General features: G+C 41.8%; 1 protein-coding gene across 1 annotated transcript; it reads left to right on the top strand.

The window, feature by feature from the left end:
• The first annotated feature begins 437 nt into the window (after positions 1 to 437).
• LOC132101173 (transaldolase-like) lies at positions 438 to 11,700 on the top strand. Its single transcript, XM_059505882.1, has 8 exons — positions 438 to 603; positions 9,274 to 9,397; positions 9,472 to 9,579; positions 9,899 to 10,030; positions 10,205 to 10,380; positions 10,870 to 11,067; positions 11,142 to 11,287; positions 11,583 to 11,700. Exons 1-8 carry the CDS (start codon positions 507 to 509, stop codon positions 11,613 to 11,615), a joined length of 1,014 nt encoding a protein of 337 aa, XP_059361865.1. The 5' UTR covers positions 438 to 506; the 3' UTR covers positions 11,616 to 11,700.
• The last annotated feature ends 8,950 nt before the right edge of the window (positions 11,701 to 20,650 follow it).

The following is a 20,650-nucleotide window of genomic DNA, read 5'->3' as shown; positions in this document are numbered from 1 at the left end:
GAAAGTGCTGCTCCTCTCTGCTCGCTGGCTAAATAGAGCAGATGCAGAGAGAGAGAGGCGTGTGCGCGCCCTGGGAGAGAGAGAGGGAGAGGGAGAGAGAGAGAGAGAGAGAGAGAGAGAGAGAGAGAGAGAGAGAGAGAGAGAGAGAGAGAGAGAGAGAGAGAGAGAGAGAGAGAGATCATGCTCGTGCGACACTACCGGAGAGTCTCAGAGTCTAAATAAGGTCTGTCAAAAAAAGTCGCTAGATTTGTCGCTAGTCGCTTTTTTTGAAAAAAAAAAAAAAAAAAAAAAAAAAGTCGCTATGAGGGTCTGGAAAGTCGCTAAATCTAGCGACAAAGTCGCTAAATTGGCAGTGTGTGCCTCAATCCCTCCGTCATTGGGTGTGACGCGATGACGTCAAGTGCAGTGGCTCCGCCCTCACGCAGGCGCGCTCCCGCTCTCTCTCTCGGTGCTGCTGACGGTCGCGTCTCCGTGTGCAGTTATAAAAGCTCGGTTTTCTCGGGATCATGTCTGTGTCACCGGACAAACGGCGAAAGATGGAGTCTGCGCTGGAGCAGATCAAGAAACACACGGTGGTGGTTGCAGACACGGGCGACTTTAACGGTACATTTCTTATGTTTATATTTACACGTTTATAACTGACAGCCGCGATCATGGACTCTCTTTGAAGAAAACTCTCTTCCTTTTTTCCTTAGAAGAACGCCTGGACGTTATTTGGTTAATGATTGCTAAAGTTAACCCTCAGTGAGGAACTGCTGTTTTCACAATAGAGTGTTTTCTACACTCACGGTATGAAGGGCAGTTATCTAATTTAAAACGTGATTTGAATGGGAGCCTAGAAACGTGTCGTGTTGAGTTAACTAGCTTGAGACCCGGAAGCGAAGTGTGATTGGACGATCACGGCTCATCTCATGAATATTAAGCGTTCTACAGAGGCAGTCAATCTAATTGGTCGAGAGGCAGATCTTAGTAAAGTGAGCGATTGTCACTCGACTAATAACTGAATGCTTTGCTAATTAATATTAATAATCTTACGTGCATTGTGCTGCAGTACTTGCGTGGCTTAATTAATATTTCTGAATTTGGCTGATTACTTTGAACTGGAAGTTCTGATAGCACGGATTGTGTTTCCTCTGAGAATGCGGATACACATGATGGAATCAGATCTTACTGAAACACGAGAATAGTTCATCTTCTAATAAATGTATTGGTTTCTTATTGCACAAAATGACCAACTCGATCTCTAATTTTTATGCAAAGCCTAATCTTGATTTACACATTAATTTTGTACAAAAGTATTTAGATTCTGTCTGATTGTAGTCTGCAGGTAGAGCAGAGTTTGTAAGCTGCTCTTGACAGTAATGTCTGTGTAAGTCTGTCCGGGACACAGAAATGAGCGTGGGATCAAATCCAGAATTTCTTGTTGTATGAACAATTGTAACTTACATCAGATTGAATTGCCCAAGACTGTCTTGTGAAAGTGTGCCGTGCGGTCAGTGATTTCAGTGTTTGTTACACAAGCAGCAGAGCTGGATGAAACTCTTCTGTGTGTTTCTGCATTGTCATGATGATGAGGTTCTCGATCCGCTGACTCGTTCCTGAACACTGTGTGTGTATACAGCTTGTGTGTGTGTATACAGCTTGTGTGTGTGTGTGTGTGTGTGTACAGCTAGTGTTTGGATGAATGCTCCTGAACACTGCTGTATATATGCATCTGTTCTTTTGTTTTTCAGCTGATGAATGATAAAAACAGCCAATAAGAATACATGTGGCAGACCGAAAACTGCTTTGATTTGGCATGTAAATATGTATCTCGTCTGCATTATATAAATACTCGGATTAGGCCATCCTTAAAAATATTTTGGTTTGCAGGAAGTAATTTAAAAAAAAAAGGGTCGGTAGGTCGGTCTTTTTTTCAAGTTTCAATGTAAAAAAAAAAAGTAAATTTTTGTGATTCTGATGACGTCGGTATGAATTTAAACAAAATTAGCATATCGTGACGTCACTGACTGGGTCTTCAACCCGTGCCTTCGAGCGCATCATTGCAAACCTCATTTTGATGCAGGCTATATAGACCACAAACAAATTTAAATCTTTGTCAAAAACATGTTTATTGCATGAATTTCAGGTGAGAAAAAAAATGAGGTACTGTTTTACTTGCATCCACCGCTACGTATCAATGCAACCTACAAATAAGAGAACGTTTACTTTTCTTTCTTGGTTTGTCACTTTTGTGAAAAAAAAAATCCTGTTTGATTTGAGTGACGAGTGTTCATTGATTTTTTTTGCATGTCTAAAGTTTTATACGGCAAATAACACCAAATATAGGTAAATCCACGGACAACAGGCAGGAGGAATGTAAAGATTCAATATATATTGGTAAAGACCAATATTTCTGATGATTTATTTGCGTGAAGTTACGTGCGAAATGACAAACAGGAGTGCAACATTTTCGAAAAACAATAAGCAGAGTGGACTGCCATAACGCAAAACATTTACTGCAGGCTTCATGTTGTTGTTGAAATTTAATCGTAAACACAGCCAACAACAACAACAAAAAAAAATCGCATAGGCGATTTTCTTAGGCTATCAAAACAAATATTTTTTCGAATATTCGTCGAATTTAAAATAAAAATCCACATTCGAATGCGCATATGAATTTTAGGTGTGCATTAAGGAAGCTGCATGAGCCCCGGTCCGTGCTCCATTCCACCTCGCCGCGCACACAGCTGTGTCTACACAACTTTCAAAGGCGGAAGGAGCTCGACACACAGTATCTGCTTTCTCATCTTTCACCTCGTGTATGCGCACGAGATGCGATGACGATGTATGTGTCATTGCATTATAAGGTTATGTTAGCCTATCCAGTTGAAGCCACACAAAAAAATCAATGTGGAGAACATCTTGTTTACATCAAAACTGAAACCAAGCCGTTCACACAGAACGCATATTTCGCGCATCTCATGTTTTTAAATGAAAAAATGTCTCCTGTGTGACTGGTTTTCCGCCATTTTTATTTATTTAACAATGCATGCATACATGATGCTGTTTTGTTTATAGTTCTTTAAGCAATAATAAGTAATAATAATTGGTTCATAAAAATGATTTTAAATATTATGTTTTTTTCAGTCATGTATTCTAATGCTTTGAATAAACATGCAGTAATATTTTGCTCGATGCGCTATCTTGAGCCTCACAAGAGAAGCAAAAAGCTTTTCTTCTTTAACTGAAATTATGCATTTAAAATCGAATACAATTCGAATTTTGATCATATTTAAGGAAAAAAATTAGAATTTAGTTTTTTTTTATCTATTTTGACAGCCCTAGGTGATTCAAGCCCGAAACTGCATGAGACAGCTGCTGTGTGACGAACCTGGACGCGCTCCGAGAAAAGGTCGTTAAAATCATTTTCTTATTTTCGTTTTCGAAACTTGTGTTGGTTGATTCGTGCTTGATTCGTGCAAAAGATTTTCGAACATAAAGTGACAGTCGACATGGTCACGGTTTTAGACTAGAGAGGAGAAGGGATGGGAAAAGATCTGGGCACAGTTTTTCCTGAACTTCGTGCCAAGTTGAAGCGGTGTCGAGCTGTTTTAATGAATGTTTTAGATGTATTATGGTGCCCGAACCCGTATGACTTTGAACAGTGACCGCGAACATTTAGTTTACTGCAGCCGCAGCCATCATTACCAAGCGCGAGCCGTTGACTCTGACAGTGAGTGAGAGTCTGAGACGAAGCGAACGCACAGGACACAGTGTGACATCAGTGTAAACACAGATGACGTCAAGGTTTTTTTTTATTAAATATGATAGCCTTCATTTGTATGTAGGCCAAGGCAATTTATATATTTACAATACTTAAATATAATTAATAGTATTTTATTGCGTTTGTATTAGTTGTTTGAAGAGTAAAAAAAATAATTGATCGGTCTTAACGCAAATTTACAATCGGCAAGTCGGTCGGACTAAAAGCAAAAAAAATAATAATAAATTGAGTCTGTGCTAAATTGAACAAGAATATTTTTAAGGATGGCCTTAATGCAGAAGGGTAGGGAATAGAAATAAATACTTATGCACTTGAGTTTTCATCACTGCTGGTAAAAAGGAGGCTGACGGTTTTCTTTGTTTTTCTTGTGTAAAATCTGTGTTGCTTTGATCTGTGGCCTTTTCTGTCAGTAGTCTTTAAAGGATTAGTTCACCGAAAAATGAAAATTGTCATTAATAACTCACCCTCATGTCGTTCCAAACCCGTAAGACCTCCGTTTATCTTTGGAACACAGTTTAAGATATTTTAGATTTAGTCCGAGAGCTCTCAGTCCCTCCATTGAAGCTGTGTGTACGGTCCATGTCCAGAAAGGGAAGAAAAACATCATCAAAGTAGTCCATGTGACATCAGAGGGGCAGTTAGAATATTTTGAAGCATCGAAAATACATTTTGGTCCAAAAATAGCAAAAACTACGACTTTATTCAGCATTGTCTTCTCTTCCGTGTCTGTTGTGAGAGAGTTCAAAACAAAGCAGTTTGTGATATCTGGTTCGCAAACGAATCATTCGATGTAACCGGATCTTTTTGAACCAGTTCACCAAATCGAACTGAATCGTTTTAAACGGTTCACGTCTCCAATACGCATTAATCCACAAATGACTTAAGCTGTTAACATTTTATATTGTAGCTGACACTCCCTCTGAGTTCAAACAAACCAATATCCCGGAGTAATTGATTTACTCAAACAGTACACTGACTGAACTGCTGTGAAGAGAGAACTGAAGATGAACACCGAGCCGAGCCAGATAACGAACAATAGACTGACTCGTTCACGAGTCAAGAACCGGTTGCATCGGTTTTCGGATCACCAGAAGTTCTTTCGGACAGTTCGATTCAATAAACCGGTTAAAGAAAACGGTTCACCGGTTCTTTTGCGCTCGACGTAATGTCGTCATTTGCGATGATTGCCCTTGATTCAAGCCTTCGGTTTACCCGCGCTCATAACACTAGCACAGAATCAGTTCGGTTCAGACGCTCTGTGTGTCGGTCTGCACACGCTGAATCACACATGCGCAGTATCATCAGCTCCTCGGTTCTCGAATCGAACGCGTCTGACAGAACCGGTTCTTGATTGGCTATTATTCAATAACTGTATATCAGGGATGGAAATTAGCACACGCCACCAGCCAATTGCGGGTGATTTTGTGTTGCGGCAGGTAAACTTGGCGGGTAAATAACAATAGCATTCGGTTTCACCCTGCCGGGTGACAAAGTTAATTTCCATCCCTGATGTGTGTACGACATGCAATAAAGTGTAATATCGTCTGAAGCAGCTCCGTGGAGAAGGGCGGTGTAAACCGGGCTCAAACAGTGGCGTTGTTCCCAGAGCAGTGTTTGCAGCTGAAGTTAGTGCCGCCAGCGGAGTGATATCTGTTCGTTATTCACAGTATGTTTTATAGCTCGCTCTCATGATATACAAGATCACGTGAAGAGTTGAATGTTATCGCGCACATTTCCGCATACTGCCACGTCTCTGTCAAACCCAGGTAAGTTCATTTTCCTCCAGCATTCTGCAACATTTTGGATCATAGGCGCCGATTTATGTTTTTCTCCGTGGGTGCTCAAGGGCGCACGCCATTTAAAAAATAAAAAAAATAGACTAGGCTATTCAAAAAATATTGCATTTCAGAACCTTAGGCTAATGGACAGCGGCCGAAACAAACACAACAGCGTCACTTCTCAAAAATACAAACAGGATTGGAGATGAAAAGTTTAACTGACACGTAACCGCTAATGCGTTCAGCTTCTTGGGAAATTAATGTTTTGTAAATATTGATTAAAAAACTATTGCGAAAGGACAGCGTTTCCATTAACCGATTGTTGCGACTAAAATAATGAGTTTCTGGGAATGTCTACCTCATTTATGTTTCGAGGTTTCTTTTGATAGTGGCATGGCTTTTCTTTGAGGTTTCGAATCCATTATTCATTTAGGCTAAAAAAATATATTTTTATTTTATGTATTTAACAAAGAACTCGTATTCTGTCCAAAAGTAGGCTACTTTTGTGTCCATTAGTTTTTCCTCTTTTAAACCGTATATAGGCCTATACTTGAGCAGAAAAATGTTCCCATTTAAACCCTGTTACGAACTTTAAGGAGTCTAGGGAATGTACTGTAACATTTACATATTAACGTACTGCTGGGTATGAAATGAGGTGGAAGAACATGACAGACAAAACTTTGAAAGAGAAAAAATACTGGACGTTTATTCACAAAAAGCCAAAGCCACTAGATCCAGTAAAATAATAATGTGCGCTATGTACAAGGTGAAAATGTAAACAAACAAACAATAAAATGGGAAAAGAACGAAAGCGGCACCAAAGGAAAGAACAAAATATGAGAAAACAATCCTTAATCTAAACCTAATCTAACCAAAGCAAAATGTAGAAAATAAACCGAAATCTTCAGTGCATCCGTCACCTTAACTAAACTGTCTAACAAAAACAGAAATACAATGTGTGGCTAGGGCTGGGCGATATATCGAACGATATGATCATGCGCATCTAATCAGTAAAGCTGCTTCCGTGATCACCGCTAAAATCTCCATCACATAATGGGAGTGGCATTTAATAGACAGCAGAGGTGGGACTTTCAAGTCACAAGCAAGTCTTCAAGTCATATCCAAGTCCTCAAAGGGTTAAAGTTAATAAGATAATTAAGTGACTAATTGCTAATGGCTTGTCAGCGATCTACGGCTCTGTCTATTAAATGCCACTCCAGTTATAAGCAGGTGATGGAGATTTTAGCGGTGATCACGGAAGCAGCTTTACTGATTAGATGCGCATGATCATATCGTTCGATATATCGCCCAGCCCTATGTGTGGCGCTCACTTCTTACCTAGTGTGTCTATACAATATACTGACTTGCGTTCTCTTCCCTCTGTACTACCAGCTGTTACTCAAGGTCTCATAGCGAACGAATAACATAGACAACACATCAAGATCAAAGCACATAGCTTATTATCTGAGAGGGCACTTGTGGTGGATGTCGATATATCAATATTAATAGGTTTGGCTTTTTTTATAACAAATCTGTCCATTTTAGTCTGAATGATTAGTGATTACGGAAAGCAGTAAATGATTACATACTCGCACGGCACTGTATAGTGGGGGATGGGACGTTTTCAGAAACGCTGTGATTGGTGGATAGGATATGGAACATGCATGCGACTGGTTATGTCACTGTAACTGACAACAACATAACCAATCACAGTGTGGCAGACGCTTCATAGCGCCAACTGCAATGTTTAATTTTAAATAAATGTAGCCTACTGGCAGTCTGGCACTGGCACACGTGGGTGCTCATTTTCCGTGGGTGCTCGAGCCCCGGAGCACCCACGGTATCGGCGCCTATGTTTTGGATTATATGGACCGTTTGTGTTTATTGCGCGTGTCTAATAACTGCTGTCTGGGGGATGCAGTTTATTTCCATTCCTCAAGTACTTTTTCAGAAGTTATAGCTCTGTGGATCGTAAGTCAACCCTCTACGTTGCGAGTAAATCACTCTCATATGCGACTAAATCTTCCTTCTGGCTACTAAATGATGTCTTATATTAGCCAATGGCTAATAAATTCTCTGATTTTACTCGCCACGATCTGTTTTTTTTTTTTTTTTTTTTTTTCCTCAATGGATCCGCAATGCACCTGTATAGTGTACCGTAAACTCAAGTGTTAAGCCGCACAAATCGCCGTCGGTTTCTCACATAGAGAGCGAGAGAGAGAGGATTGACGTGTTACATTTAAATAATATTATTTGTTGTATTTCCTGTCAAAATAACGGAGTTCCTATGGAAGACTTCAGCTTTTAAGAACAGCCGGGTTTTCCGGTAGTGGGTGGAGCTAATGCGTGAACGGCAATCTCATTGGCTGGCGCTCACCTATTATCGTCCCTGTTTTGATTTCAGCAAATCTGTACGAGCGAACGCACAAAACCTAATTAATATTCATGAATCCAGCAGCTCATTAATTCTTAGTGTGTCTTATAGTTTTTATTAGTAGGAATCGTATTATCTTATCAGTATGATTTATTTTTTTGTAATTTACATTTTTTTTTAAATTAAATAAGTTTTAAATGAAAAATGAAATAATAAAGTGCAAATGAAAAAATATAGGCGTACTGAACGCACTGACAGACCTCTGCCGCGTGCAGTGTGAACGCTGGAATCCTTTAACATGGGTGCGTAAAACAAAACATGCAACGCATTCGCACTTCAGACGGAGTATGTGTGAAACAGCTGTAATTCAGCGCGTGCAGCACAACAAAAATAGACTCGTTACAGGCGGATCAGAAGCACAGCGGTAGGATTCACGAGACCACGTGATTTGCCTGTCCAACACTACAGCCTATGGTCCAACATTGTTTTTCTTGATTTCTGTGTGATCTAACATGGTTGGCTAAATGTTAATGTTTTGTCCGATTTAATTGTTTGTTCCAGTCATGCAACTCCTGCAGTTAAACTCCACACCACTTCCTTTTTTTTAATTTGTCCTTGTGAAAGGGTTCTGTGGTGTCATATAATAATGTGAGGTTTTTCAACTTTTAAGGATGAACCTCTTGTCATCTATTTCTGGCCGCATGAATATAGTAATGTGAAGTACGATTGGGAGTCTGCACAGGGTGTTTTTTGAAATGCACATTATTATTTTTTTTTTACCTCTATTTTGTATTTACTGTGTGGTTTGGACGCGTGGTGCGTCAGAAATAGACTAGGCCCCTATCTTTAGCGAAGCGGCGCGGAGAGCTACTTCTGGGACACTTTTGAAAAGTGCCGCGGAGCGTCTGGTGTAAACCCAACCATAGACTAGAGTGACCGCGATCAGCTCCGGTAACCGTGTCGGAGCCGTAACGCGCTGCAGATGTGTGCAGTGGAAATCAGGGGTGAAACAGGCGTAACTTTTGCTACAGGCTACAGTTTACTGAGTGTCTTCTGCTTATTAGCGTTTGTTAAACAACTGAGGCATTACTGCCACTAGTGGTGGGATGGTGTATTGTAACTGTCTCATGGTTAACAGTGGTCATTCTGGTGTCTTCAATTGATAACTTGTTTGGTCCTGCGGCCCACATGTGAAAAACGTAAAGTTTTTTTTGCGGCCCTCCAGGTGGCGCTCACGGCCCAAGCGTGGGCCGCGGCCCTATGGTTAAGAATGGGTTGTTTGTGAGACAGATGACTTCAAGAACACTCTTGAGATTGCACTCGCTTTAATCTTCCTCGTTTCCTCTTCTCCGCAGCTATTGAAGAGTACAAGCCTCAGGATGCCACCACCAATCCTTCTCTGATCCTGGCTGCAGCTAAGATGTCCATCTACCAGCCTCTCGTGGAGCAGGCCATCAAATACGGCATCGCTAACGGCGGGTGAGAGCACGGAGGACACTGATCTGATCTCTGTCAGTTTCTCACAGGTCTAATGTGTGTCTCTGTGATTGCAGGAGTGAGGAGGAGCAGGTGACCAATGCCATGGACAAGCTGTTTGTGAACTTTGGTTTGGAGATCTTAAAGAAGGTTCCTGGCCGGGTCTCCACTGAAGTCGATGCCAGGTAAGAGTCTCCATGATCTGCTCTAGTGAAGTGTACGCTGGTTGAAGTCAAACCTCACCCTGGCAGAATAATTATTCTACATATTTCAGCAGGGCAAGTGGAGTTATTGATATTAATTATGACATTGTTAAATTAGCAAACTACATAACAGATCCCATGAGTGCAGCTGATTATGCTTTAAAGTGAATCTTGAGCGATCAAGAATATTCCATTCACAAATAAGTGCTCTTTCCTCTCTTCCTCTTCCTGAAGAGATGGAGCTGAGGCAGTGAGAGCAGGTCTGGTGACAGGTGTGTGTGTGTGTGTGTGTGTGATCCAGGCTGTCCTTTGATAAGGAGGCGATGGTGTCTCGTGCTCGGAGGCTCATCTCTCTCTATGAGGAGGCAGGAGTCAGTAAGGAGCGCATCCTCATCAAACTCTCCTCCACGTGGGAGGGCATTCAGGCCGGACAGTGAGTGTTTATTAAGATTATAAGATGTTCATGTGTCACACATCTTCAGGTGTTGCTCATGTCTGCCGTCATGACCACAAACACCATGTGAAGCTGACTGCCTCATATACAGCTGTGTTATTAATAAACGGAGTGAGAGCTGCTCTGCTGACGTCTGTGTGTGTGTTTCATCAGGGAGCTGGAGGAGAAGGACGGGATCCACTGCAACATGACTCTGCTGTTCTCCTTCGCTCAGGCTGTTGCGTGTGCCGAGGCTAACGTCACCCTCATCTCGCCCTTCGTGGGGCGTATCCTGGACTGGTACAAAGAAAACACCGACCGCAAAAACTACGAGCCCCATGAAGATCCAGGCATGTTCTCTGATAACTGAACTTTTCTTGTTAGATCTGAGAGAAACATTCTGCATCTTGTATTGTGAAGCGTCTTGAGTAGGACCAATATCACACGCCAGGCGTATCATTGTGTGCTCGCCTGCTTCGGTTCAAGGCAGTGGTTTTTGTGCGGTTGCACTGTTTTTGTCAAGTCTGCTTTATTGTCAGTTCTTCCACAAGTACAGCACATGCATACAGGGAATTGAAATTGTGTTACTCTCAGACCCCCGGTGCATACAGAAAACACTAACAGTAGAACATTACAGATCAAATATAAAATAAAATACAACTATACAAAAAAAAAAGCGCAGTTTAGTAGTTGGATGTGATCCAGTTTATTGTCTTGCCTTTCTCTCGTAGATGGCACCAATATTTATATATTATAGCATTAAAAACCGTTTGTACCAGACCATATCCCTCTTTCACTGGTCAGTCAGCGTCTGTCTTGTGTCCCTGTCTTTCTCTCAGGTGTGCAGAGTGTCACCAAGATCTACAACTACTACAAGAAGTTCAACTACAGGACGGTGGTGATGGGCGCCTCCTTCAGGAACACGGGGGAAGTGAAGGCTCTGGCCGGCTGTGATCTGCTCACCATCTCCCCGGGGCTGCTGGGAGAGCTCAGTCAGGACCACAGCGCGGTGACCTGTTCCCTCACGCCGCAGGGAGGTGAGCATCAGCTGACACGTGTCCCTCACTCTGAACCACCCGCATCAGATCATTTAAACTCCTCTCTCTTTCAGCGAAGCAGTGCGATCTGGAGCAGGTGCACCTGGATGAGAAGCGCTTCCGCTGGCTACACAACGAGGACCGCATGGCCGTGGAGAAACTCTCTGATGGGATTCGCAAATTTGCAGCTGACGCCATCAAACTCGAGACCATGATCAAGGTACAAAAACACTTTTTTTTTTCTTTTTTTTTTTTGGTCATTCATTTGCATTTTTTGTGATCACATTTGCAGAATGCAGAAGTGTAATCTAAACGCTTCTGTAACTGAAGGCAGTCTGAGTGGTTTTTTTTTTTTTAAGCTCCTTGACGAGGCTCAATAATGAAACTGTAGTATTATACCACAGTTAAACACATTGGGTTAGCCCATAATCATATATTGTCTTGTTTGCACTTTGTTTATGGTGATGTGCAGTTGCAGCTTGGTTTTATTTTATTCTATTCCTCTTGTGTTTCAGGAAAGGATGTTTAACGTGAAGAATGGCCAGTAGTGAAGCAGAGAGACTCGTTCGAGGACCAAACCCTTCTCTCCCGCTGCTCTCTCTGGGCAGAAGATGTGTCTGACTGCAGTCTTAAGAAAGAATACAGTGTGCTGCGTTTATAAGCCACTCATTTTAACAGGAAACTGATCCTTTAATGGAGTGCTTTGATTAAACTATAAACCCAGACTAACTCTCGGCAGACCAACAGACTTTGTGCTTTTACTGTAGCTTTAATAGTTTGTAATCCATTTCTCCTAAATTGTCATGGGAAGTGCATCAGTGTTGTCTATCCAGCCACCCACGTTTTGATGATGAGATGATTGATCTTGTATCTATCATTAAAATCATATATTTCTGCACAAGTGCTTCATTCCAGCTGTAAGGGTTTCTTTTTTAAAGATTTATATATTTATATATATATTTATTTTTTTGGTTAGGTCTGTTGTCTTCTATCAGAGTATATGAATGGGATTCCACATTTTCTCTTCACCGTCTGAAGCACGGTTTTTAATGTAATGAATTTTCTAGAGCCAAGTTGTGATGGTTCAGCAGTTTAAGCAATGAGCCCCATAACCCTGTGCTTTACAGTTTACAAAACACGCCTCAGCCAATCATAATCAAGACCAGATGTGTTATACCATAGGAAGACTTGAAAATCACTCTTCCTTTGGCCTTTTGTAATACTATTATATTGAAAAGCCTTGACGGTGTAAGATAGATGTGTTTCTAGCTTATTACCTTTGTGCTACGTGTAGATTTAAATTTCTCTACAGTCTAATCTGTAATAGTCATACAATTTGAATTACAACTAAAAGCAATCCTTTTAAACCATAAATCTAATTATGCTTCCTTCGAACTGGATCTCTATGTGCGTGATTTCACATAGAGCAGCTGTTACTACACGGAGCCGTTGTTAACGGAGAAGATGCGCAAATCCACGTTCATTTTCAGCAGCGTTTATTTGCGCATCTTCTCCGTTAACAACGGCTCTGTGTAGTAACAGCTGCTCTGTGAAATCGTGCACCTGATGGAATTTACCGCTGATTAGAGAACCGGCTTTACTGACGAGATGCGCATTAACGATCGGCCGATCGTGATCGGAGCACCCCTAAATAGGATTTCAGTAAATTGGCTTTCTCAAGCCAATTTAATAATTCCTGATGTTAGAAATGTCTGTAAACCAGGGGTGTCAAACTCCGTCCTTGGAGGCAGCTGCTCTGTAGAGTAAGTTTAGTTCCAACACTCAAACCATGTAGTTTTCTCATAAGATAACTTGCGTAATGGACTATTGATATAATAAGAGATATTTTAAATCTCAGTCTTTTCTGGTTCAAGGTTACTATTATTATTTTTATTATCATAAAATAATCATCTCTAAAAATCAGACAATTTTATCTTTTAAAAAAAATGCTTTAGCATCCTTTAATTTGGAGGACGAGAAACTGGGGCAGTTTATTGCGTCAGAGATCTGTTACTTTGCCTGAAGATGATTGGTCAAATTTCAGATCCCTAAACCAGAACATAATCTGACCAGGAACAGGTTAGCTGTCGAGTTTAAGTAACTATGGCGATGAATGCAGCTAAAAGCCAAGCCACTTCTACTTCTAAAACTAAGAAGTAGAAGTATATATATATATATATATATTAGGGCTGTCAGTTGGTAATTTTTTTTTCATCTAATGAATTACTTTACATTTAATCATTTAGCAATTTTTTTTCCCAAAGCGACTTACAAATGAGGACAATGGAAGCAATCAGAAACGACAAAAGAGCAATGATATATAAGTGCTATAACAAGTCTCATTCAAATAAATGAGACTTGTCAGTCAATTAAAGATGGAAGACATGTGTTTTAAGCCGATTCTTGAAGATGGGTAAGGACTCAGATTGAGTTGGGCAGGTCATTCCACTAGGAGGAAAATTTTAATTTGAAAGTCTGTAAAAGTGATTTTGTGCTTCTTTGGGATGAACAATTAAGCAACGTTCACTTGCAGAACACAAGCTTCTAGAGGGCTCAAGTAAAGTCTGAAGTAATGAATTTAGGTAAAAGGGTGCAGAGCCAGTGCTGCAAACATCAAAGCCTTGAATTTTATGCACGCAGCTATTGGTAGCCAGTGCAAATTGATAAACAGAGGTGTGATGTGTTCTTTTCGGCTCATTAAAAATGTATCTTTCTGCCACCTTCTGTATTAAATGTAAGGGTTTCATAGAACTGGCTGGAAGACTTGCCAAGAGAGCAATGCAATAGTCCAGCCTGGACAGAACAAGAGGTTGAGTTGTGCAGCATGTTCTGAAAGAAAGGGCTTGATCTTCTTGATTTTGAATGAAGCAAATCTGCAGGGCTGGACAGTTTTAGTAATGTGGTCTGAGAAAGTCAGCTGATCATCAATCATAACTCCAAGGTTTCTGGCTGTTTTTGAAGGAGTTATGGTTGATTTGCCTAACTTGATGGTGAAATTGTGATGGAAACGATGGGTTTGCTGGCATCACAAGCAGTTCTGTCTTGGCAAGGTTGAGCTGAAGGTGATGGTCCTTCATCCAGCAAGAAATGTCTGTTAGACAAGCTGAGATGCGAATAGCTACCGTCGGATCATCAGGATGGAATGAGAGGTAGAGTTGATTGTCATCAGCATAGCAGTGTTATGAAAAGCCATGTTTCTGAATGACAGAACCTAGTGATGCCATGTAGACAGAGAAGAGAAGTGGTCCAAGAACTGAGCCCTGAGGTACCCCGATAGTTAGATGTTGTGACCTCTCCAAGATACTTTGAAGGACTTATCTGATAAGTTAGACTCAAACCGCATTATGTGTCGATTAATTGATCTAATTAATGACAAACTACATTTGGCTGTGAAAATACCACCAAAAGTAAGAAATAATTTATTTGTTTCAACATAAAATGTATCACACATTTAGGCTACAATGGCCTACATAAACTATTCAACATAAAAGAAGATAATTTGAGAAACATCTCAGTTTTTTTATTAATGCAATGGAAATCGTTGGTAACCAAATTTTCAAAATACCTTTTTTATATTCCACAAAAGAAAGTATGTCATTCTGGTTTGGGTAAATGATGACAATACATTTTTCGGGGTGACCAATACCTTTAAAAAAAAAAAAAAAAAAAAGTATATATATATATATATATTTTTTTTTTTTTGTTTTTTTATCAAATAATACTTTAAATAAGAAATTTAAAACTGCCATTAGGTGGCGGTAAATGTCTTAATGAGACATTCATTCGATTCATTCAAACGGTTGATTCATTCAGGAGTTCAGTAAACGACTCCCTTTATGAATGGGCTTTTAAATCATTGGTTCACCAGATTCGTTCAAATTGTGGATTCATTAAAAAAAAATAAACACCGCTGTGTCTCTCTGAGATGCACAACAATTATACTGTAGCTATAGTTTATAAGTAATATTTTTGTTGGCAAAACAGAGCAAAAACTAAATATTTTGTTATATTGTATATAACACAATAATATAGTATATAATATATAAAACACAATAATATAATTTTATATAGAATTGTTATATTTTTAAATATATTAACTGCTTATTTACTAAATGGTTGTGTAAATTTCAATCAAGATGGCGGCGGTCCAATGGCTTCTCTCGCTCCCATCAGAACGGTGTTTTTGTGTTGTTTGTCTGGTGAGTTGCAGTTTTTTTGTACGTCTTTAACTTGTGTACCTGACTTTAAGCGCACATACAGCCGTGAGTTTCTGCTGGATGTCGGCAGAACCACATTTTTAGAGTTAAACTCCGTGCATGCTGACGAGCTGCGGGACCTCGGTCTGCTCCAGAGGCCTACACCATCACCGACCCCCACTACTACATCTCGCCCAAAGCGGAGGTGCCACAAGCGGCGTGAGAGGAAGCAGAAGAGGGGTAAGTGCAAAGGTATTGGGCTAAGCTAATGGCTAACCCACTCAAGCCAGCTATCCCCACCATCATACTGGCTAATGTACGCTCTTTGGACAATTAACTGGACTACATACGATTACTACGCTCAACTCAGATAACTGTAAGAGACTGTTGTGTTTTTGTGTTCATGGAAACATGGCTCAGCAACAGCGTTCCAGATGGCGCTATTCAGCTCAATCAGCTGACGTGCTATCGAGCGGACCGAGTGCTCGTTGTGGGAGGTAAGACCCACAGAGGTGGCCTTTGTGTTTTCATCAAAGATGCATGGTGCTGCGATGCTGTTGTGGTCTGCAAACACTGCTCACCCCTGGTGGAGTTTATGATTATTAAGTGACAGCCGTTCTGTCTACTGAGGGAATACACAGCCACACTGCTTGTTGCTGTTTAAATCCCTCCGAACTTCAACAACAACAGGAATGATGCACCAAATGAACTGTACCAGCACATCAGTGAGAAGGAGACAGCCCACCCTGATGCTTTTCTCATCATAGCAGGGGATTTCAACCATGCAAACTTAAAGAGTGTGTTCTCAAATATACACCAACACATTAACTTTCCAGCATGAGGTAATAACATTTTAGACTTTGTTTACACCACACAGAGAGGAGCTTAAAAGGCCCTCCCCCACCTAGGTGCCTCAGACCACATCACTGTCATGATAATACCTGCATACAGACCCGCTCGTTAAAGTCACCTAACCAGTTTACAAACTAGTTCAAGTGTGGCTGGAAGGGTTGTCAGAGGCTGTTGTGACACCGCTGACTGAAATACGTTTAAGCAAGCTGCCACATACAATAACACCACGGACCTCCAAGAGTACTCTGAAACTGTCACTGCCTACATCACTGAGTGTATTGATGATGTAACAGTCACAAAGACCATCAGTGTCCAGGCCAACCAGAAGCCGTGGATGACAGGGGAGGTCTGCAGACTCCTGAAGATGCAGAACGCTGCCTTCAGAGATGGAGACCTTCTCCCAGTGACCAGGTGATGACGCTGACCCCAGACAGCGTGAGGAGATCCCTCAGCAGGATCAATGCACGCAAAGCTCCGGGTCCAGACAACATCCCTGGGCTTGTACTGAGAGACTGTGCTGCAGAACTCACTGATGTCTTCACAGATATTTTCAACATCTCACTAAGTCAGGCTGTTGTCCCCACATGCTTCAAAGCTACCACAATCATTCCAGTCCCGAAGAAGCCGTCTCCATCCTGCTTTAATGACTACAGTCCTGTTGCCCTTACTCCTATTCTGGAACCCAGATGCCCACGAAGCCTCTCACATTCTCAAAGAAGTATTCAGCATGGCCCCCATCCTTCATAACCCAGATCCTCAAGTCCTCTTCGTGGATGGTGGTGGAAGGTGGATGTCTCCACCACTGGAGCAGGGGCCGTGCTATCTCAGTACCATGGTGAGCCTCCCCACCTCCATCCTTGTACATATTTCTCCTGGAAACTGACCTCTGTAGAACAAAGGCCATCATGTTAGCTCTGGTGGAGTTAATATCACTGGCTGGAGGGAGCCTCTTCACCATTCACTGTCATAACCGACCACATGAATTTACAATATCTTAGGGATGCTAAACACCTTAACTCCCATCATGCCTACTGTGCCCTATTTTTCACACATTTCCATTTTGTCATCAACACCTTCCGATCCAGAACCCATTCTACCACAAGCCCTCATTCTCAGCCCTATACACCGAACACATCCGTGATGTCACCCAAACCAAGCCATTTCCACAGGGAGGCCAGAAGGGAATACATACTTTGCCATCTTCCCCGCCGATATCCCTTCTGGGCTCAGTACACTATATACCGGGCTCTGGACACCCAGACTGCCACCAGACCCTCATGCTCCTTCAGGCTCAGTACTGGTGGCCCAGTATGGCCGAGGATGTCATCAAGTACATCTGCAGCTGCTCAGTCTGAAACATGTCATAACCCCCTTAACACCTACCATCTGGCAAGCTGGTTCCCCTGCCTGTACCGCAAAGACCCTAGTCACACATGGGAGTAGACTTTGTCATAGATTTCCCTTACTATGAAGGTCTCACGTATGTGCTCGTTTTTTGTGGACCACTTATCCAAGGCATGCAAGTTGATTCCTCTGAAATTCTGCCCACAGCACTCGAGACTGTGGAGAGTCTATTTCACCATGTGTTCCGAAATTAGGGTCTACCCGAAGACATAATCTCAGACCGGGTGTTACATTTTCCTGATTGGTCTAGGGGAGGAATGAAACCGCAAAAATGGATGGTGGTGAAATGAATGTGCAACAGCATGAAACCCCCCTGTCTCCAGACCCAGAGTAATTTCACAATAACCACATAGTTATCTCATTAAAGAAAGTAGTTTTCATTCACAAATTAGGCAAACAGAAACTTTTTTCCCAGGAACTATTTTCCCCCCAGACCTGTTGCTTTCTGTGTTTCCACCGTGATTTAAAGTACCGGGAAGATTAGGCAAATAGTCTGGTGATGTAGGTCTGCGCGCGTTTCTCAATACAAAGTACACTGATTTTGGACGTGCATCCTCAGTGGTTCGGACATCACGCATTTGTAGGGTGACCATATGCGCCGTTCATACGGTACACGTCCCAACCAGGATTTTGATAGGAAAGGAGCCCTATGATGTTCCAGCTGTGGACTACTGGTTCTGAGTGAGCAAGAGGGTATGGTACTCAGCACACATCCACCTACAGTGTGCAGTGTGGAGGCATAAGTTCTTTGCAGACGCTCATCAGTCAGACCCTCCTCAATTCCAGCCAGGCGATCAGGTCTGGCAATCAACCCAGTATCTCTGCCCCCGCCTGCCCTGACCCTGCTATATAGGTCCCTTTCCAATCTAGAGGCAGATCAACAACATCACATATCAGCTCCAACTCCCTACAAGGTACAGAATGTATCCCATAATCCACGTCTCACTTCTAAAACCTGTCTTCCCTTTCTCCCCCAGAGTGCTTAGAAGAGGCGAGGTCTATTAGTTCTGTGATATTCTTGACTCAATGGTAACAGGGTGGCCAGCTCAAGTACCTGGTGGATTGGGAAGGACACAGACTGTAGGAAAGATCCTGGGTGGCCCGGGATGATATCCTAGACCACTTACTACTGGAGGAATCCATCAAAACAACCCCAATCGTCCCATACCCAGAGGCTGTGGTCATCCCCGTCATTATGTTAGGGCATCAGGTGCCGCCCCTGGGTGAGGGGGTAATGTCAGAGATTTACAGTCATCTGTACCAACGTTCACAAGATCACATTCACCTGCTTATTAATTCCTGCACCTGCTGCAGCTAATCAAACTGCCCTTTATCAGTGTTCTCATCTCACTTGCTCAGCATCTGGTCTACCATTCACGTGCCTGAACTTTACCAGACTCCCTTATATTAATCTGTGTGTTCTTACCCTAAGACAATCCTATTTTTCCTTCACTCGGATCCTTCACTGCTCCACGAACCATCTGTTGGAAAGCAAGGACTGACTCTAGTATCTGTGCAATCAAGTTGATGAAATCGCTGGAAATGAAGTGTCCCCAACTAAGCAAGCCAGAAGTGACAGCAGCAAGGAACCAAAATTCCATTGGTGACAGGATGGAGAAAAAACCTTGGGAGAAACCAGGCTCAATTGGGGGGCCAGTTCTGCTCTGTCTTTGCCTGAATGTCCATTAAGCTAAAAAATGGTGAAACAGTTTTGTTCAATGATACACTGAACTAATGTATTACTACACAACTACTTTACCATTACAAGGTCTGTCCTCTCACTGATCACCCGTAAATACTGGCCCTCTGATATCTTTCAACAAGTCTTTGAACATTTCCAAGTCTTTTCAATACTTGGACCACATTGTTGGTGGCATGTTTGTGTAAATTTACATGTTTATTATATCAACTACTCGCTTGGGATTACAGTTTTACACACCTTCAAGTAAAATGTGATTTTACTCCACTGAGGAGGAGGAGGAGAAGAAGGAGGGGGTTGAATGTTTGATGTATTAGGGTACAGCATTTACAGGTGCATCTCAATAAATTAGAATGTTGTGAAAATGTTCATTTCAGTAATTCAACTCAAATTGTGAAACTCGTGTACTACATAAATTCAATGCACACGGAAGGGAGTAGTTTAAGTCTGAGGTTAATTACATTTAAGTTAATTGTGATGATTTTAGCTCACAAAAACCCACCAATTCACTATCTCAACAAATTAGAAAATGGTGACATGCCAATCAGCTAATCAACTCAAAACACCTGCAAAGGTTTCCTGAGCCTTCAAAATGATCTCTCACTTTGGTTCACTAGGCTACACGATCATGAGGAAGACTGCTGATCTGACAGTTGTCCAGAAGACAATCATTGGCACTCATCACAAGGAGGGTAAGCCACAAACATTCATTGCCAAAGAAGCTGGCTGTTCACAGAGGGCTGTATCCAAGCAAAGTTGAGTGGAAGGGAAAAAGATGCACAACCAACCGAGAGAACCACAGCCTTATGAGGATTGTCAAGCAAAATTGATGGAAGAATTTGAGTGAACTTCACAAGAAATGGACTGAGGCTGGGGTCAAGGCATCAAGAGTCACCACACACAGATGTGTTTAAGGAATTTACTGAACCACAGACAATGTCAGAGGCGTCTTACCTGGGCTAAGGAGAAGAAGAACTGGACTGTTGCCCAGTGGTCCAAAGTCCTCTTTTCAGATGAGAGCAAGTTTTGTATTTCATTTAGAAACCAAAGTCCTAGAGTCTGGAGGAAGCGTGGAGAAGCTCATAACCCAAGTTGTTTGGAGTTCCCAAAAAGACCATTAGACCGCTGCAGCTCATCCAGAACGCTGCTGCCAGGATTCTGACTAGAACCAGAAAATCTGAGCAAATCACACCAGTCCTCAGGTCCTTACACTGGCTTCCAGTTACATTTAGGATTGATTTTAAAGTACTTTTACTCGTTTATATCTATGCCGCCCGCAGCTGCAATCAGCTTCCAGAAGAGATCATATGTGCTAAAACATTAGTCCCATTTAAATCTAGACTCAAAACTCATCTGTTTAGCTGTGCATTTATTGAATGAGCACTGTGCGATGTCCGAAGCGATTGAACTGTATTTTAGGTATTCACTGTAT

Source organism: Carassius carassius, chromosome 23 (assembly GCF_963082965.1).
Source record: "Carassius carassius chromosome 23, fCarCar2.1, whole genome shotgun sequence".
Classification (NCBI taxonomy): domain Eukaryota; kingdom Metazoa; phylum Chordata; class Actinopteri; order Cypriniformes; family Cyprinidae; genus Carassius; species Carassius carassius.
This window is presented reverse-complemented; position numbering and strand designations above follow the sequence as displayed.

What these genes read in the sequence shown, in the direction of transcription:
- LOC132101173 (XM_059505882.1), top strand. Translation starts at nt 507, where the DNA reads ATGTCTGTGTCACCGGACAAACGGCGAAAGATGGAGTCTGCGCTGGAG. An exon ending in TCCACTGAAGTCGATGCCAG is followed by an intron (nt 9,580 to 9,898) that starts GTAAGAGTCTCC and finishes TGTGTGATCCAG; the next exon opens with GCTGTCCTTTGATAAGGAGG. An exon ending in GAGGGCATTCAGGCCGGACA is followed by an intron (nt 10,031 to 10,204) that starts GTGAGTGTTTAT and finishes GTGTTTCATCAG; the next exon opens with GGAGCTGGAGGAGAAGGACG.